At 27.5% G+C, this 18,363-nt stretch overlaps 2 protein-coding genes across 5 annotated transcripts in view; one reads left to right on the top strand and one right to left on the bottom strand.

Moving 5' to 3' along the window:
• Nucleotides 1-18,363, bottom strand: part of LOC111688439 (rap1 GTPase-activating protein 1) — a 208,451-nt gene that overhangs the window by 96,559 nt on the left and 93,529 nt on the right. Inside the window, exons 1-2 of one of the 4 annotated variants that reach the window (XM_046946519.1) lie at nt 11,112-11,337; nt 3,341-3,930 (exon numbers count right to left, since the gene is read on the bottom strand). The exons of 1 other annotated variant lie outside the window; for it this stretch is intronic. In XM_046946519.1, the coding sequence (XP_046802475.1) occupies nt 3,341-3,603 (263 nt within the window). In that variant the 5' untranslated portion in view covers nt 3,604-3,930; nt 11,112-11,337. Of the gene's footprint in view, nt 1-3,340; nt 3,931-11,039; nt 11,338-15,586; nt 15,903-18,363 lie in introns of those variants that run through there. 2 more of the 4 variants (XM_023450953.2, XM_046946524.1) reach the window with 2 other exon arrangements.
• On the top strand, nt 1,458-2,355 carry LOC111688454 (lectizyme-like). The gene has a single exon (XM_023450970.2). The coding sequence runs from the start codon at nt 1,468-1,470 to the stop codon at nt 2,287-2,289; it is 822 nt and encodes a 273-aa protein (XP_023306738.1). The 5' UTR covers nt 1,458-1,467; the 3' UTR covers nt 2,290-2,355.

An 18,363-nucleotide genomic window follows, 5' to 3' on the forward strand; every position in this document is an offset into this window, starting at 1 on the left:
AAAATATGTCAATAGTAGAGTAGGATTAAAAAAAAAATAATAGTCGCCCTAAAATGTCTTAGGTTGGCCCATTACTCACACTTTCGAATAAAAATCAAGACAAACAAAATTCTTTTATAAGTGATAAATGTTTCCAAACATGTCAACCAAATTAACACTTTTAAAAACAATCTAGAAGAAAACTTAAAAAATCATAAAAAACTTCAAACTATCACTGTCCAACCCTAATTATTTAAGGATTAAAAATCGGAAAAATATATATTTAAGCTTAATAGTAAATAAATAAGTAGTAAACAATTTATATGTAAAAATGGATTAAATACTATCAAAACAAAAGCTAAACTAATCACAAGACAGGCGACAGGAACTTAAATATCATTTTCCACCTACACCCAACCATTTTACCCCTTAATTCCATTTTTATATCGTTCGTTTATACAAACTAAAAATAAACAATAAAACTCACCCATTCATTCATTGATTATTTAGAACCCAAATGTCATAATAAATCAAATATTTAGCCGTGAAAGTTCTTTAACTTTAAACTCAAATTCTTTTCAAATCATAAATTAGAAAAAAGGAAAATTTTCTGAAAATAGTGTAAAAGTCTAAAAATATTTCAAAACAAACGTGCACCCGTCTGGCTTGGTTGTGTGTTGATTCTAGATAAAAATTGTATTTGTTTAGAAAATCCACAAATTTTTTAAGAACTGAATACTATTTGTAGTGGAAAAGAATTCACATTAGTGAGTCAAATTATTCATGGTTTATTTTTATTTTACATATCGAGATTTTTATGGGTTTTATACTTATAAATATTTGAAAGAGTAGAGGTAATAAAAATTTGTTTATAAGTAACTTTTTTATAATTTTTGGTTACAAAATTAAGTAGTCTGAAAAAGTGCTTCGAATATAATGTTCGAAGAGCACACGCTTTGAATCAATAGCAAATCACATAAAATACGAAACAATATTAAGGCTGTTAAATATTTAATATTAATTGTTTTATAAATAATTTGTAGGAGGGATAAAAATATTGGAGAAGTATGCCAAATTTAAAGTTCACCTAGACTTAATATAATTTCTCTTTGTTTATGTTCTATTTTTATTTTTAAATTTATAATCAAAACAAAATTCCAATATTTGTGCAATTCTGTTAAGCTAATCTAATAGTGCAATTTTTCAAATACTAATCGCTTAAAATAAAAAAATCAAATCTTATCATTATAAGCAGACATTTAAAAAATCAGTAGTTCAAACATAAAAATAAAAACAAAACAATTTTAAATTTATGGATCCATTGTAAATCATTCTTAATATTTGCCACTGATTAAGGAAATCTCATAGAAAAAGGCATATAAAGTTAAGGACTTATCTTGAAGTAAAATTAAAATTTTAAACGAATATTTTGGTATATAAACCTCAAAATTAAGACATCAAACATCAGTTTGCAATTGAAAAGTAAACATGAAAGTTTTAGTAGTTTGTGTTCTATTGGTGGCCTGCGCCAATGCCTCCTCGTTATCCAATATTGCTCAAAAATTAATGCCCAGTTTCGCAACTGGTTACATTATTAAGGGTCAAGATGCTGAACCTCATTCCGCTCCTTACATTGTATCCTTAAGCAGAACCTCTAAACACTCCCACATTTGTGGTGGCACTCTCATCAACAAAAACTGGATTTTAACCGCTGCTCACTGCATAAGCAACCCTGTGGGTATGGGTGTTGTTGCTGGTCTCCACAAGCGCACCAATTACGATGCCAAGACTCAATCCCGTGTGGTGGATTACGGAAAAGTACATGAAAACTATAGTGGTGGTGTGGGACCTTACGATATTGCCATTTTGCATGTTTCACAACCCTTTGAATTCAACGACTGGGTACAACCTGCTGTTTTACCAGCTCCCGAAGAAATCCATGACGGTGAAACTCATTTGTATGGTTGGGGTCAACCTAAATCTTATGTCTTAACTGCTGCCAGTACTTTGCAAACTGTTACCACCCAAATTGTAGAATTCAACAAGTGTAAAGCTACTTTGCCTGCTGATGCTCCCATCCATGAAACCAACTTATGTTCGGACTCTTTGCAACAAAGCATCTCTGCTTGCAATGGTGATTCCGGTGGCCCCTTGGTTAAGGAATTCGAAAATGCTCCTGCTGAATTGATTGGTATTGTTTCCTGGGGTTACATCCCTTGTGGTTTGGCTCAATTGCCTTCTATTTACACACGTGTCTCTGCCTACATCCCTTGGATTAATCAAGCTCAAACACAATTTTATTTGGCTTAAAGGGATTTTATTGTAAACAGTGAAAATTACGATGATTTAAATAAATAAATGCATATTAAAAACAAACGCCCGCTAATTTGTAATTTGCAAAATGAGTTTTGTAATAAATAGGATTTCGAGTAATTTAATTAAAGTAAAAATTTAAAATTTAGCCAGTTTAAGGAATTCGATATATATGGTATATCATTATTTAGATAGATAATGCTTTTCAAAATTGATTAATTTGATCTTAATATCTTAGCGGTAAAACATTTAATCAATTGAAAACTTTCCATACAAATATAATAAAGAACACATTTCGATTTCCTAATATTGATTATTTAAAAATAACGACCAAAACTAATAGTTTTTCATGGACTTCTAAATGATATTTCGATGTTAAAAAGCGTATAATTAATTTTTAATTTTGTGAAATTAGATTTTTAAATTTGTAACAAAAATCACTTAATCTCTACATTATGGAATGGAATGCTTTTTCGCTCATTAATCAGGGCAAGTTAAATACATCTGAAGATCAGTGAGGAATACAAAATTGGGACACCGCATACGGTGGGTGTTTAAGTGGGTCAACATTTTAAAACATTTCAAAAATAACAGCAAAAAAAAATAATTAAATAAATACTGTAACAAATCTTTGTGACGTTAAACGAATTTCATTCGGCATGAACAAAGTATTTGCATTTAAGGCAAACCGACTTTTCATGTTAAAACTTATATTATTTATATATAATTTACTAGGATCTCTACTACTTAGCCGTTAAGAGAAATAGTTTTTCTTGGTAGTCACTATATAACTTTGGTGAGATGTCTGAGACTAATCTTAACTATATCTTGAATTTTCTGAAGGTAACATGATGGAGTATTGTATAGCATCAATACTACATCTGACGAGTGAAGTGGAGTTGTCAAAACGGAGTGTTTTAGATATTAGTAAAAAAGAACTTTAATTACAACAATTAATTAAATTAATTAAAATGTTATTACAATAAAGAAATAGTTTTGCTAAACCAAGTTTAAAATAAAAAGTATGTATTTCTAATAATGTACCTACCCTGCAGGCGATGAGCCCTGACTAGCCGACTTAATACTACCAGTAGTCATTTGTCTCTGTGGCACTGGATGATGTAAGGGCGATGAGGTGGGTGTTTTTGTAATAATACTACCACTGCCACCACCACCGCCACTACTCATGCGTTTGGGTGATGTTGATTCTGGCTGCTGCTTAACACTAGTAGTTGAAGTAGTAGAATCTCTGTTAGAATCATTGTTACCTCCACCAACTTGTTGTTGTTCCATCATTTGGACTTTTAACATTATGTTGTTATGTTTTTTTTTTCAATTTAACTTTTTAAAGGGAATTATTGGCGTTTTAATTTTATTGTAGTTGTTTTATAATATTTTAATAACTTAAATTAATTTTTGGTGTAATAATATTTGGTTTATGTGTAATAAAACAATTTACATATAAAACGACAATGAATTCGAGAGCTCACAACAATGGCTGCCAATTTTTGTAAGACATTTTTTCTGGTTTTATGTAAATTAGTTTTTAGAGTTGAGTTGTTTTTTGTTTACATTTATACTATAAATCTATTATTCACATTTTCTGTTTAGTATAATTTCTTTTTAAACTTTATTGATCTAAAAACATAATAAATAAATTGAATATTTTATATATGAACCGTATTTAGAGGTCAGCTTGTTTATTTTTACTCATATAAATTAATTTTTTTAAACACTTTAAATTTGTGTTTTGTTAAATAATGTTTGATTTTTTTTTATTTGATCATGTTCTCACAATCTGTCACGGTAATATAAAAATTATTTATTTATGTTTTTTTTTTTTAATTTTTACTTTAGCTTATTTTATTGTGGAACAAAAAAAAAAACAATACTCTAAATATATTTTCACTGCTGAGTAAATACAGAAGAAGAATAATCCAAAATATTAAAAAATCCGTAGCCAGACTTTGTGGCTCCGCTTGATTTTAAATAAATTACGTGTACCACCATCAACAACAAAAACAACAGCAACAATACCAAGTAAAAAAATAAATAATAATATTAATAAAAACAGCAAATGATTGTTTAGTCAAATGTTTTTATTGCTTCTTTTTATGATTTATACAAATTTTGAACGAAAAATATAAAGACGAAAGAAATTTTAATAAAAAACAACAACTGTTTATTAAAAACAGAAAAAATAAAATTTGTTTACCAGCAGTAATGGTTAATTATTTCAATAAATATTGATAACATACATTTTTAATATTGAAGATATTTGGGGCACAAAAACATCTTCCAAAAAATGTCCTTAGTATAAAATAATTTGACATCTTAAGACAAGTTTTCAAGTTTATTACATATTTAACAAAAATAAGTTAAACTTTAGCTGATTTAAGAAGAAGATCATGTTTACTATAAAATATTTATAATTCAAGAAGCAAATTTAAAATTGTTTTTAAATTTCAATTTTATTCTCGATATTGTTAAATGTAAAAATTCATTATTCATGCAAGATTTCTCTTTATTTCTAAATATTTAAATTTTATTGTACTTGATCATTTTTTTCTACTTTTCCAAGTAGACAATTCAATCATTCATAGTTTATTCAATTATTTACTACACTTGGTTACTATGCCATTTAGTAAGTCGTCATCATTTGATAGACTGTCAAACGTTTCAGTCATTCTCTTGATTTGTCTAGCTTGTCAAATGTATGAGTAGAGTTCTTAAATTGTTTCTAGTTACATATTTAGTTATTATTTTATATGATTTAGTATTCTACGAATGATGAATGTATGATAGATTTCTTCTCACTCTTCTATTTTCTCACATTCACCCACAAGCGAAAAATATATTTTCAGAGATGCCAGACACTTTTCAAATCTAACTCAAAATTAAAAAAAGTTTTTTTAACAATTGAAAACGTTATAATAATTTATATATTTAATTTAAAAAATACCGATATCTGAAAATTCTGAGAATTTAAAAATTTAAGATTTTAAATAGACTCTATTTGGCTTATGAATCTTTTCAAGTAAGAATTAAACCGACAAATTTCAAATAAATCTCAAATCATGATTGTCTGGCATTCTTGATATAAGGTGTCAAATTACTGTGTAACAATTTTGTAAAAATAAAGCAACAAACTAATAATAAAATATTCCGATTTTGCACACAACGAACACACACACACACACACACTCACATGATGATTGAACGAAAGAGAGCATGGGAAATGAAATGTTTCCGTTTGACTTTAATAGTGCAAATTAAAAAGGAAATGTAGAATAATTTAAAATATACTCATACTAATGAACTACGAACTACAATATAAATCAACAGAAAAATTGCTCGCAACAAAATAACATACTGAATGAAACAGGTGATTAAATTGAATTGATTGTAAAAGCACTGAACGAAATAAAGTGGTTAAAATGATAGATGTGACAAACTGTGATATAGAATTTTTAATAAAAGGGGGAGACGAATATAAATGATATACATATTTATATATTTTTATTTTTATATATTGAAATTTTTTATTTTCACATTTAAACAGTTTGAAAACTCTTATTTTTCTCTTTATTGTCATACAATTTAAAGGTCAAGGTAAGATGTTTTAGACCGATTTTAAAGTTTAGTTGGGATTTGAAAATTGTGTAAAATTTTATAAAATTTTCCACATTTTATTTCCAAACCATTTTGGCGCAATAATTTGCAATGTTTTCTATTTTTGGAAAATTTCGTTTGATATTTTTAATATGAAATTTTTTTTACTATTATTAATTTCTATTTTTTTAATAAATAAAACGATATCAAAATGCTGGTACGTGAAGGCCATTTGACAATTACGAATCTTAGATAAGATTACGTTATTAAATGTATGAAAAATAGTTTTTGTATTGTAATATTTTTACGATAAATACCCTGCATTATTATTAATTTCGGAGATAAAATTAAATCGAAGAAATAAAGCAAAAAATACAAATGTAGCAGTAACAAGTAGTTAAATTTTGATGCCGCTTACTACGCAGTTTTGAAAATATTTAATCCCCTATAGTTCATATCCACTACCAAGTACTTATTCTCATAGAAATAAAAAATTATAAAAGTTAGATTAACTTTTGTATCATTACTAAACTACCTCTAGGTCATGCAAACTGTAATTACTCTCATAATGTGGATTGTCCCAATGTTAAAGAAAATTAATCATTAGAATATGCTCAACTGGTTAAATTTTTTCTTAAAATAGCCTCCTTTCATACAGCCGGGTAAGTTAGCAACTAAGTAATTATTAACAGTTAGTGACGTCTGTTTAAAAGTTTGTTTTATATTTTTTTATAGATTAAATACAAATATCATTAGTATGTTTGCACAATGAAACAAAAAAAAAAAAAAAAACAACAATTAATAAAAAATTAATCAAACTAAAATTCGTTTTGGAAACTTTTATATTTACAAACAAAACTTAAAAAAATATAATAATGTTTTGTTATTTAAAATGTTTAATTTTATTCTATTGTTACAGATTTTTAAAAGAATAAAAATAATTTTTGTTTGTTAAAATGTCAACAAAATAAATATTATTTCACGTGTTGCTGCATATTGTCTTGTTTGCTTGGTTAAATGAAGATGAAGGTATTTAAATTGATGTAACAAATGGTATTTTTGGAAAAAAATGTTAAATGACTGACTGTGTGTGCATTGTCTGCTGTTATTTTGGGTCATTAAGTACCATACTGCTTACAATTGTAATGATGCATTCATTCAACCATCTATTGATCTTGACGGCATAAACATCTGATCTAGTGTGTGTTTTTCTTTTGAATATTTAAATACAATCTATTGAAAAAATCAAACATATTTTTACAATTTTCAAAATTATTGTTTGGTTGCTGCTGCAAACGTATGTCATTTTATGGTTGAAAAATAATACCAATTAATATGTTCAATTGTAAACAAAAGCCACCATCCATACATATTCATATGTATGTAAGTTTAAGTTATAGGAAAATGTACAACATAAACAATTTGAAATAGTTTTATCTGTAAACGTTCGTAGTGTATTGCGCGAGTAAAATTGAACACAAAAAGGAAATATTTTTATAAAAGTAGATAACATTTTCTAGTTACAAAGGTTAAATGGTTTTGTGCTTACACTTAGAGAAATGCAGAAAAAATTAACATTATACTTCATTAGCGTTTTAAAATATAAATATTGTCCTTTTTATTTTTCTCTAATCAATCCCCTGGCTTATTAATACCCATTAAATAGATGCATCTTCTTACATTTTAAAAATGTAAGAAACGATTTGCAATTTCCTTTAAACAACGTTGTTGCAACACAAAAACCACAATTTTCTCATAAACTTAATTAGAAACGACCTTCCTCTTCAAGTCATTTGAAATTCACTAAATTCAATACTGGTTTAAAATAATTTGAAAACATTATATGGAAATGTTGCATTTTCATGACACTAAAAAATGTGGTAACAATAATGCATCAATATAAACTCAATTAAAAACAAAAATGATCTCAACAAAACGACAACTTGTTGAACAAACAGACGCCAGCAACTTTCAACAACATTAAATAAATTTTTAAAAATACTACAAAATATTGCAACAAAGTTGTGTTTTTTTTAAAGACAAACCAAAAGATGATTTGCTCTAATGCCCAAACATTTACACATTCGTTGATGCGTTCCATGCGAGTACAAGAATCATTAAAAAAAACTTACGAATTATTCTCATAATTTAAAAAAAACATTGCTACCTACCAAATGCAGAACGGTACCATCTCATGGATAGAAGGAAAAAATTATTATCTACAGATTTTCGTTGGAGAGAGACAACATGGAGCGAGCACACAAAACAGACAGCCAACACGCGAATTTAATTAATGGCTTTAGCGGTTTTACTTCATCAGGTTGATAGGAACGTGTTGCGTGCCCTCCATTCTTGAATAATGCTAAAAAATGTATAAAAGAATTCAGTTCTTTTTTTATTCAGCTTTTTATGTTGTTGCTACTTCTCTATTTTATGGCCAACATATTTGATGATTGGCCCACAGCCAAGTAGTGGTACTGGCGTTGGCACTGGCACCAGCACCGGTTGCTGTCGTTGTCATCAACTCTGTTGCACAGAGTTGAACAAAGTTTTTTATGTTTTTTGTGAAAAGATGTTGTGTTTTTCAGTTCATGTTATTTCTGGATTTGTGTGCAGTTTTTTTGTGACTTTTTTCGTGTTCATGTTTACAAAATATTTTTTGGGAAAAAGATAGATTTTTCTTGACTAAAGGAATGTGGTTTTTGCACCTGTTTTCACATTGTACTCATGCACTTCACCGTAGGAGGGCGAGTATGTTGAGTTTGTCATAATTTTTGGAGTATCGGATGTTTTTTAGTTGCTTTGATATATAATAGAGAACAAACAATTAAATGACATCGTGCTATCTTATATCAGAGACAACTGTTCTGGTTTTAAATAAATGTTCATTAAGTTATTAAACTTTGGAAAAAACTAGGGGAAGGTCGGATAAATAACTTGGCTTCTGGAATATTTCAAACATTTTCACATATTTCCCATAAAAATATTATACATGATAATTATTTAAAAACTTTATAAGAGTGCTCAATTAATTAACATATGTATTACTTAACTGCTTCTTTGTAATGCATATGGTAAGTAGTTGTCATTGAGAATTATGTTACTATGACAGTTTATTTAATTTGTATTAAACCCGTTTTAAAAAATTATACCACACTTCTACTTCTAGGCATTTTTCTAATATCTATTTAAGATTCCTTAACTAATATCCTGATTTCTATGAATATTAATTAAATGAAAGTTAATTTATTATTTTTACAAAGAAAGTTATTTTTTGCTTATAACGTCTACAATGATTATGATGAAAATTACGACGTTGTTATTTTTTTTTTTGTATTTACTAACTACAAGCAGCATTTGGGTGATTAATATGTTGCTATTGATACAAGTATTTATGTACGACGTACATACTTACTATATATGACTCGTTTCTTTTATTGAAATTATATTTTTACTTTTTTCTAGTAAAATTATAATCTTATCGGGAAAGTTCTATTAACAAAAAAGTGCTTTAATATTAATTTCTGGGATCTACACTGAGAGAAGGGAACAATTCTCAAGTCCAATTTGGCACCACACGTCTACATCAAAAGAATCGTAATAATGGGATAGCTTAAAGACTGTACAATAGTCTTTAATCTATCGCCTACTTAGAAAAGAAAAAGTATGTATCATCATAAATATTCTAATAACAAATAATCTTCCAGTTTAAAATAAAAGCAAACTCCAAACATTAAGGGCCTTATGCAAAAACGATTATTAATGTTAACAATGGTTTACTGCACACTTTTTCCATATAAAACAGGTTTAAACAACCATTGTTAACTTAATAATTGTTTTTGCATAAGGCAGTTAATTTCTGAGTCTTAAAAATAATTAGGATCTCCATAAAAGTGTCAAAAAGAGTTCAGGGGCAATGAATTTATCATTGGCAATATCGATCATATCATAACTACGCTCTTGTTCTCTAATATTTATCACAATATAAACGAGTATACCGTTCGTATTTGAAATCATATCATAATGATAACGGCATTCAAAAAACCAGATTCAAGTTTTTTTTTAATAATTTTATAACACATTTCTGCATGTTCAATAAAAAAGAGATCGATTTAGGTAGAAAATACTAAGACTGCATTTACACTTAAATGCACAAACAAGCTCACACACTCATGTGTTTTTGTATGCAAATTAAGTTTTTTCTTAATTAGAGAGGAACAACATGAAGAAAATCATAATGATGTTGACTGAGATGCGTATGAGAAACGCATTAATTTGTAAATTATTAATGAAAATGAAAGGAGGCGAGAGGAAGAGTTGGGGACAAAAGACAAGAAGCAAAAAAAAGAAACTTATACTGTGAAGCTGTTTTTGTAGTTGTTGGTTGCTTACATGGGCATTAAGTTGTTTTTATTTTTTGTAACTTATTTATGATTGTTGTTGTTATTATTAATAAGAAACCGTTATTGACAACTACTCATTTAATGTAAATTTATGTGTTTTTATTTTGATTTTGCATGAATTTTTTCTTTGTTTTTACTTTCTTTTTTCCTTCAATAACACTTTTTGCGGTAGTGGTGGTTAATGAACTGTATTTGACAGTTTAGTTGTTGCTGTCATTTACATACATATACATTGTTGTTACTGTTAAATGATTCCTTTGACACTTTTGATTGAATGTGGAAATTTATTGAAATTATCTATTATAGGTATTGTTGCTGTTGCTTTTTTTAATATGAAAATTTATATTGATTAATTAGACACGTGACATTTCTTTTTTTTGGCAAAATAAACTCAAGCATATTAAAGAAATTAAAATTTATATTTTGTACAAAAATGTTATCAAACACTTTGCTGCTATTAGGCAACCGGTGAAATTTTGTGTTCATACACAAATTACGTACTTTTGTTTTTTTCTCTCTTTAGTTTTTGGTTAATGTAATAATTTTGATTTAAAACATACTCGTACTACACGGTAGTATGTTTTGAGAAAGGTCAGTTAATTAATTATTGACCACAAAACACGTCTCACATTTATTTGTCGTCTTAAACAACGACGACAAATTTTTCAAATATTTTTGATTTATTGCACGTTTCAATCACTATCATTGCATTCACTTCACTTCTTCACTCACTCTTTGCTTTTGTTGTGGGCAATTGGTTTTGAATAGTAATTAAATTTTGTTTAATTTTGCATTACACTTTACCGTTACTTTTTCTTTTGCACTCTAAGAACTGCTTTTGGCATTTAGCGAAAAATCGTTCAACGATTTTTATTTTCACACTTTTCACTTGAATTTTACTTTTGTGTGCAAATAATTGACTATTATTTTATGTTAATATTTTAAAATTATTTTAAACGAACGTCTTTTTTATACTTCAATTGCGTGGTTTTCAAAAAATAAATTTTCACGTATTCAACCGACCGTCCACCTACTCTGCTAGATTTTTAAAGTAAAACTAATAGTTGCTAACTTAAGAAATTCAAATGCAACCACAATATGAATGTGCTGGAAACAAAAACTTGAAAAATTTAACAACAACCCAACGAATCTGCTCCGACAACCGAGATTTAATTTCAAAATTTATACTCTTACACAAATAAAACAAAATCTCCTCTTTAAACACTGTCGAAGAAAGACAACACACAAAAAATGGTCTCATATGTTCCACAAAACAGCAAAAACAACAACAGCAGTAAAATACCACACATACTCCAAATCCATCACAGACATTCATTTCCATTCCATCGACAGAAGTATGCGCGATAAACAATCGACCGACCGGCATTAAAATGTGTTGTGTTTTTATATTTTTATTTTCGTTTTATTATTTTCTGAGTATAAAGAATAAATTAAAAGAAAATAAACAAAAAAATATACAAAAGAATACAGTAAAACTGTGTTAAAAAGACAGATCAAAAAATATATTTCGGACCTTACACAATTAATATATCCGGCTTATCCGGTAACTCAATGCTCCATTAAGAAGTTGCATTTTATGTTATTTAATGTTCTTATTTATAAGATATTTTTTTTAATAATTTTTTAAACTACTGTTCCACAAAATTAAATAATATTATAAACAACAACCACTTATTACTAAGTAATGTATGAGATAACAACATAAATAATAAATATTTGGTATAGACTAGTTTTTAAAAGATTCAGCATGTTTTGTGATCCAATTCGTTATATAAAAACTTCTAATCCGTTGTACTAAAATCAATGTTAACCGTATAACAAATTCTTTTTATAAGGGTTCTACTGTAGAAATAAATGTATATGCATATATAAAAACATGTAAACAAAACATTAATGTAAGTAAGAGCTATTGGTTCTCTTTGAAATAAAAAGAGTTTTGCATTACAATAGTACTCGCATATATAAGCGATGAAAATATAAAAGAAAATCAAAATAAATGATGAATGTTTTGCTAAATGTTGTTGTTATACCCTACACCACTATAGTGGGAGTGTATTGTGTGTCTTTGCTTATGTTTGTTAGACACATAAAAATTGATCCGATATTCGCCTTTATGTACATACTGTGAAGCAATCTTTGTTTTCAAAAGTTATAGACATCTACTTTACCACTGCGCTACGAATAGCGTATCCTGAACTTCGAATATACCTTTCAGAGTCTATTGAATTAATTGAAATCGGTTAATATTATCGTAATGATCATCATTAACTCTGGTTAACCCCATAAAAATTTCTCTCTTGAAAGTAATTATTTATGTTATCTCATAACTGATGTCATATGTTCGGACATGAACGACGGCTATACATTTTTACTTTTTAAATTTTAAACTAAATCTAATTTTGACAATTAAAAAAATCAAGCATGTTTGGATAACTTAAATATCGAAATATTAAAAATTCCAAAAATTTTAGTTTTAAATAACTTCGAAAAGCCCACTCTAAAACATCAATGAAAAACTGGGTGATAATTTTACAATAATAAAGATTGTTGAATTTTTAAACCAGGACCAATGCATACATGTTTAAAGATGACAGAAACGAACTAAAACGTCTCAAAAATGGAGTTTCAGAGCTGTAATAAAGAAAACTCTGAGATTTTAGCGCAGATAAATACTATAGGAAAGTATATTTAGGTTTTTGGGTTAAAAATTTATGTTTAATCCATTCGGAACGTATAACTTATATAGTTAATATTTGTTTCTCGATAAATTTCAAATGGATTCCCCCCATTTTTTCTACATAGTTAGCAACACTGTGTTTCCCCAAAAAAAAAAATTAAAACAAATTCTCTTTATCACACACAAAAACTCTCTTTGTGGATGGTATTGTTAAATGTGGACACAAAATGAAAAAAAAAATATTAATTTTTTATGCTCCAGCTGGAACTTCTGCTGAGAGCTCCCCTTTTTTAATTCTCTCAAGTTTCTCGCAATTATTTGTTTACTGATAAAGTGTATTGTTTTTGTATTTCTGCTTTAATATTTCGTTCGTAGGTTTTGTTTGCTTATTTGGAAGCGTAAGTGTGTGTGTGTGTGTTGTTTTATTTTGTATTTTTGCAGTGTCCATGTGGGAACATTGTTTTGTTTGGAGCTTTGATAATAACACCAAGATGATGATGAAAATGAACATCATTATCTAACAGCAACAATAATAGCAACAATCATTAACTAAAATGTATTGTTTTTGTTGGTTGGCGTTTATGCTGATTTTTTATCTGTTGTTGGTTTTTAGGCAAAAATTCATAGTTTTAGCGAGTGTTTAGTTTGAGTCTAATTATGATTTTGCTGTTCTTTGTCTGGAATGCATTTTTAGACAAAAATTTGTAACTAATAACTTGGTGACTTATTTAGATAGGATGCTTAAATAAAAACAGGACAACATTGTGATAAAAAATTTTTACATAGTACAAATTGGGAAATAATAAAATACTTTTTTGAAATATTCGGGGGGATTTACGTAGGTACAACGGATAATCGCAATCTCTTAAAAGTTGTTATAGATTGCGATTTGGAACTGGTAAGAAATATATATTAATCGAATACTATGAGATGATATATATACATACATACATACATACATACATACATACATACATACATACATACATACATACATACATACATACATATATGCTATTATAAAATCGGTGGCAGCATAAATACTAAAAGATCTCCTCCCACCTTTAGATAAAAATATGTACGTTTTGTACTACATATTGTATGTATATTTGTTTTTTTAATTTTTGTTTAATATTTTTTAATTAAACTTATTCATATTTATTCACCGTAACGGTTATACTTAATCCATATTTATACAGCGGCTTTTTTAATAAAGATTCTCAAGTTAAACAATTAAACAAAAAATCAAAGCAAATATCTATTTAATTTAAAAGTAACAACAAACAGCAGCAACAACGTTAGAAAAAACACATGAAAAACATAATCATCTGTCAACTGTTACGATTACACCTATTTTTAAGATAAAGTAATTCTAAAATAAAGAAAGAAAAAATAGAAAATGTTACTTGAACATAGAAAACAAATACAGATGCTGCTGATTGTGTTTTGTGCTCCAGACGGCCTGTTCAAATGAATAAATGGAATGGATAAAGAAAATAGAAACAATAATAATTTGAGATAAGTTCCAATGTAAAAGCAACCAGTCATTAGAAATATTAAACGGCATACAATGTAAATACAATTGCTGCGCTTTTCTAAGTTGTCTCAACATCACATGGAGAGAAATATGAAGAGACTTGATCATTTTAAAGAAAGTAGATCTTATATCACCTAGATCAAACAAATATTAGCCTATCCTTATAAATTTGGGCTGGGGAATTTACGAATACATCAAAATTATTTATGTATAATTTAATCGTGTTATTGGTGTTTTTAAGTGAATTTTAAACTTCAAGTCATTTTCTGAGTTCGAATGAGGCCCGATCATTACAAAAATCGGCAATGTCATTAAGACTTCAATAAATCTAAGTTATGCTGATTTTTGTTGACAAACTCTAACATCTAACATAATTATATCCCCAAAAGCACAATGGGGGGTATAGGCGAAATAATGGAAAGATTTCAATTGCGTTCGTCCTTGGGTCAAACAATTATCTTGAAAATTGCGACCTGTAGCGTGCGCACAAGCTTTACATATACATACAGACAGACATAGCTAATTCGACTCAGAAAGGATTTCTAAGCCGATTTGTATACTTTAAGGTGAGGAAAAATATTACAATAATTTCATCACTTAATTCATAAATACCATTAATATTTTTTATAATCAATCTTATGGCAACCCTGAAAAAATAACTTAAAGTTTAATGACTTATTTGTTTAAAAAAAGATAAACTATAAATATAAACATAATATTCATAAAATGACCACAGAGAAAAAATCCAATAACGTTAATTAATTTATTTCAATTTTCTCCTTTAAACCTTTAGTGCAATCTCCCCATTTTCCCACAAATGTTTCATAGTTACAATTAAAACTGAAACAAACCGAAAAAAACTTAAAATTCCTAAACACATAAGCGTAACTATTGTGTTAGTAGTTCTTTTTTTTAAGACCAACAACTCATGTAACAACTTTAATAATCATAAGCAATGACTAAGATTTATTACTAACGGAAATTATTGAATTTATTTTTAATACAATTAATAATTGCGATTTATATTAAAAGCTAATTTCATACCTTAATTGTTCCAACTTTGCTTCATCATAACTTTCTAATCTTTGATAGACGACATTTGAGGGTTGATTTTTACGATACTCTATGAAACTGGAACTTTTTTGTAACACCGGCTTTTTGGACTTCTTCTTCGAATTATTGCGCCAATATTTTAACATGCGATGTATGGAGCCACTATTTGAAAGTTGCGCCCGATGATCACATTCGAAATTTGTACCCGAAAAAGTATGGTGTGAGGACATAATTTTTTAAAATTTGAAAATTTTCTATTAATTTTTTTGTAAAGATTTATATATTTTTTTAATTTTCTTTATTAATTTGAAATTTATTTCTTATTAACGAAACACTTGTTCTTTCCTTGTTCGAAGAGATACACATACTACAAACTACAAATGATTACTGAATTTTATTATAGCAATATAAAAAACCGCAGATTTCTTTCTATGGTTCATTTTTTTATTATTTATAAACACAAAATATGAACGACAAGTTTTCATACTTTGCGCTACATACAATTTCATTCTTAGTTTGATAACTTTACAACCGATCTTGTCTTGAGAACACTATTTACGCTTTCATAGTGGAAACTTAAAACGTTATTGTAAAGTTAAAATAATTTTTCAATCATTGATGTTATTTGTTACTGTTTCGAAACCATGATCACATGTATTGTAAATTACAATCTATTTGGGGAAATTTTTGAGATTCATAGAAATTTATTGATGAGATATCATCATAAAGTTGAACTTTCAGCAAATTTTTATAAATGTAAAAAGATCATAGGGAACTTATAAGTCTTTAAGCTCCTTAGTTTCTTACTTTACTTAAAGATAAACCACTTTGTAACGCTGAGAATGCATCATGTGAGCAGTACGTAAATATTTAAACTAAATGCCATATACAATATAACAATGATAACATACTAACATCTAGTAACTGACAATTTTTGCCAATATAAAATATTAAAGTCTAACAATTCTCCCAACATTTTAATACCGTTTACATTGCAAGTCAAATATTTAATAATAATTTATTTAAGTGATATTGAAATGTAACCATTAATATTTATTTTTATATATTTTTTATTTTATTAAAGAATTGTTTATAATATATATATAGTATTAAACAGTCATACGAGTGCATAACGAAGTACCCATATATGACTTTTATTATTTTATTATATAGAAAAATTTTAATTCTTTATATTTCTTATTCTTTCATTTCATTTTTGTTTTTGTATTTGTAATTTTTTTGCAGTTTGCCCAGTAAATTATAATCTTGGTTTGATTTTAATTACATTTAATGTAGTCTAATTTTTCAAAATTAATTACGATCGCCTTTGTCGTTGTAAAGTGCATGTTAATTTCTTAACTGAAGCGCTACAATTGGTGAAAGGGTTTACAATATTAGATATTTTGAGAATTTTCTCAAAACGTATATTTTATCAAAATTTTTCTTTTATGGGGATAGTTTTTGGAAAAGTATGTTTAATGAGAAACGAATATAAAATGTAGATATTTTTAGATAGTTTTGACATTGTTTTGATCTAAAAAGTTCTTATAAAGGTCTATTTGCTATGAGATATAATAGGCCGATTTTAACAATTTTTAAAATTCTTTACAATTATGGACTGCAAACATGGACAGCCTGCCTGATGGACAGACGGACATGAGTTAATCGATTTAGAAAGTAAATCTGAACTGATCGATATACTTTAAGGTTGTTGCGCGACAAACATCAGCACAAAACCCTTAATACCTTCCATAGTATAGTGGTGTAGGGTATAAAAACTAATAAACATTATCACAACTTGTTGCATTAATTGCAGTTAAATACAACAACTTTTTTAGTTGTATTTTTTAATTATTTGCCATCGCAATTTATAAAAAAAGAAAACAAAAACAGCTGTCGTTAAAGCTTTTACTTGAAAAATATTGGGTGTTTTTTTCACTTTACATTTAAAAAAACATAATTTGTCAGACATTATGGCGACTTTAATGACTGATAAAAATGTAAAGCTTATTTTATAAACACACTCAAAGCAAAATAATGTTAAAAAGTAATTTACGTGATGATAAGAAATAAAAACAAAAACATCTAAAGACGAGACGACAAAATAAACACTTTATTAATTTTTCTTTATTAAAAGAGCTCTCAAGAAATTTTCACAGTTTTTAACAAGTTTGCATATTTATTTATTTATTTTTTTTTTGAGGAAAATAAATAAACAAACGAACAAGTACAACAATGGGAAAAACACTTGTTGTTACACTTGCCTTTTTTGCAGCACGAGCTCTTTTTGTGTTTGACAAATTTTAAAACACTTTTGACACGGGATAAATTGTCTAAAAGTCCTTGAAACATAAAATAAAGCCACCTTTTTCTGTTTGTGTGTTTAATAATAAAGAATGTGTATATGTGTGTGACGAATTAGTCAAGTGTCAAAATTAATGTCTGCCCATTTGTTTTGTGTACAAAATAATTTTTACTTTAAACGTAGAAATTTTTTCAAGTGTCTGTTGCACGCACATTTTACGGAAACGAATTTGGCTGTGTTAACCCTCAAAAGGGAAAATAGAAATAGATTAAAAATAATTCTAAAATGTAAAACTTCTAAAATGCATTCGTTATCGAATAACCTGGTTTTTGCAAAATCAACTACACTTTTTAATCGATATGAAATTCCATATCAATAAAAACAAATATATATTAAAATTTTAACTTGGAAATAGTCATTTTATGTTATTTTAATTTTATAAACAAAATACTTCATTATACCT

The sequence above is a fragment of the Lucilia cuprina genome, chromosome 2 (genome assembly GCF_022045245.1).
Source record: "Lucilia cuprina isolate Lc7/37 chromosome 2, ASM2204524v1, whole genome shotgun sequence".
In the NCBI taxonomy this organism is placed as follows: domain Eukaryota; kingdom Metazoa; phylum Arthropoda; class Insecta; order Diptera; family Calliphoridae; genus Lucilia; species Lucilia cuprina.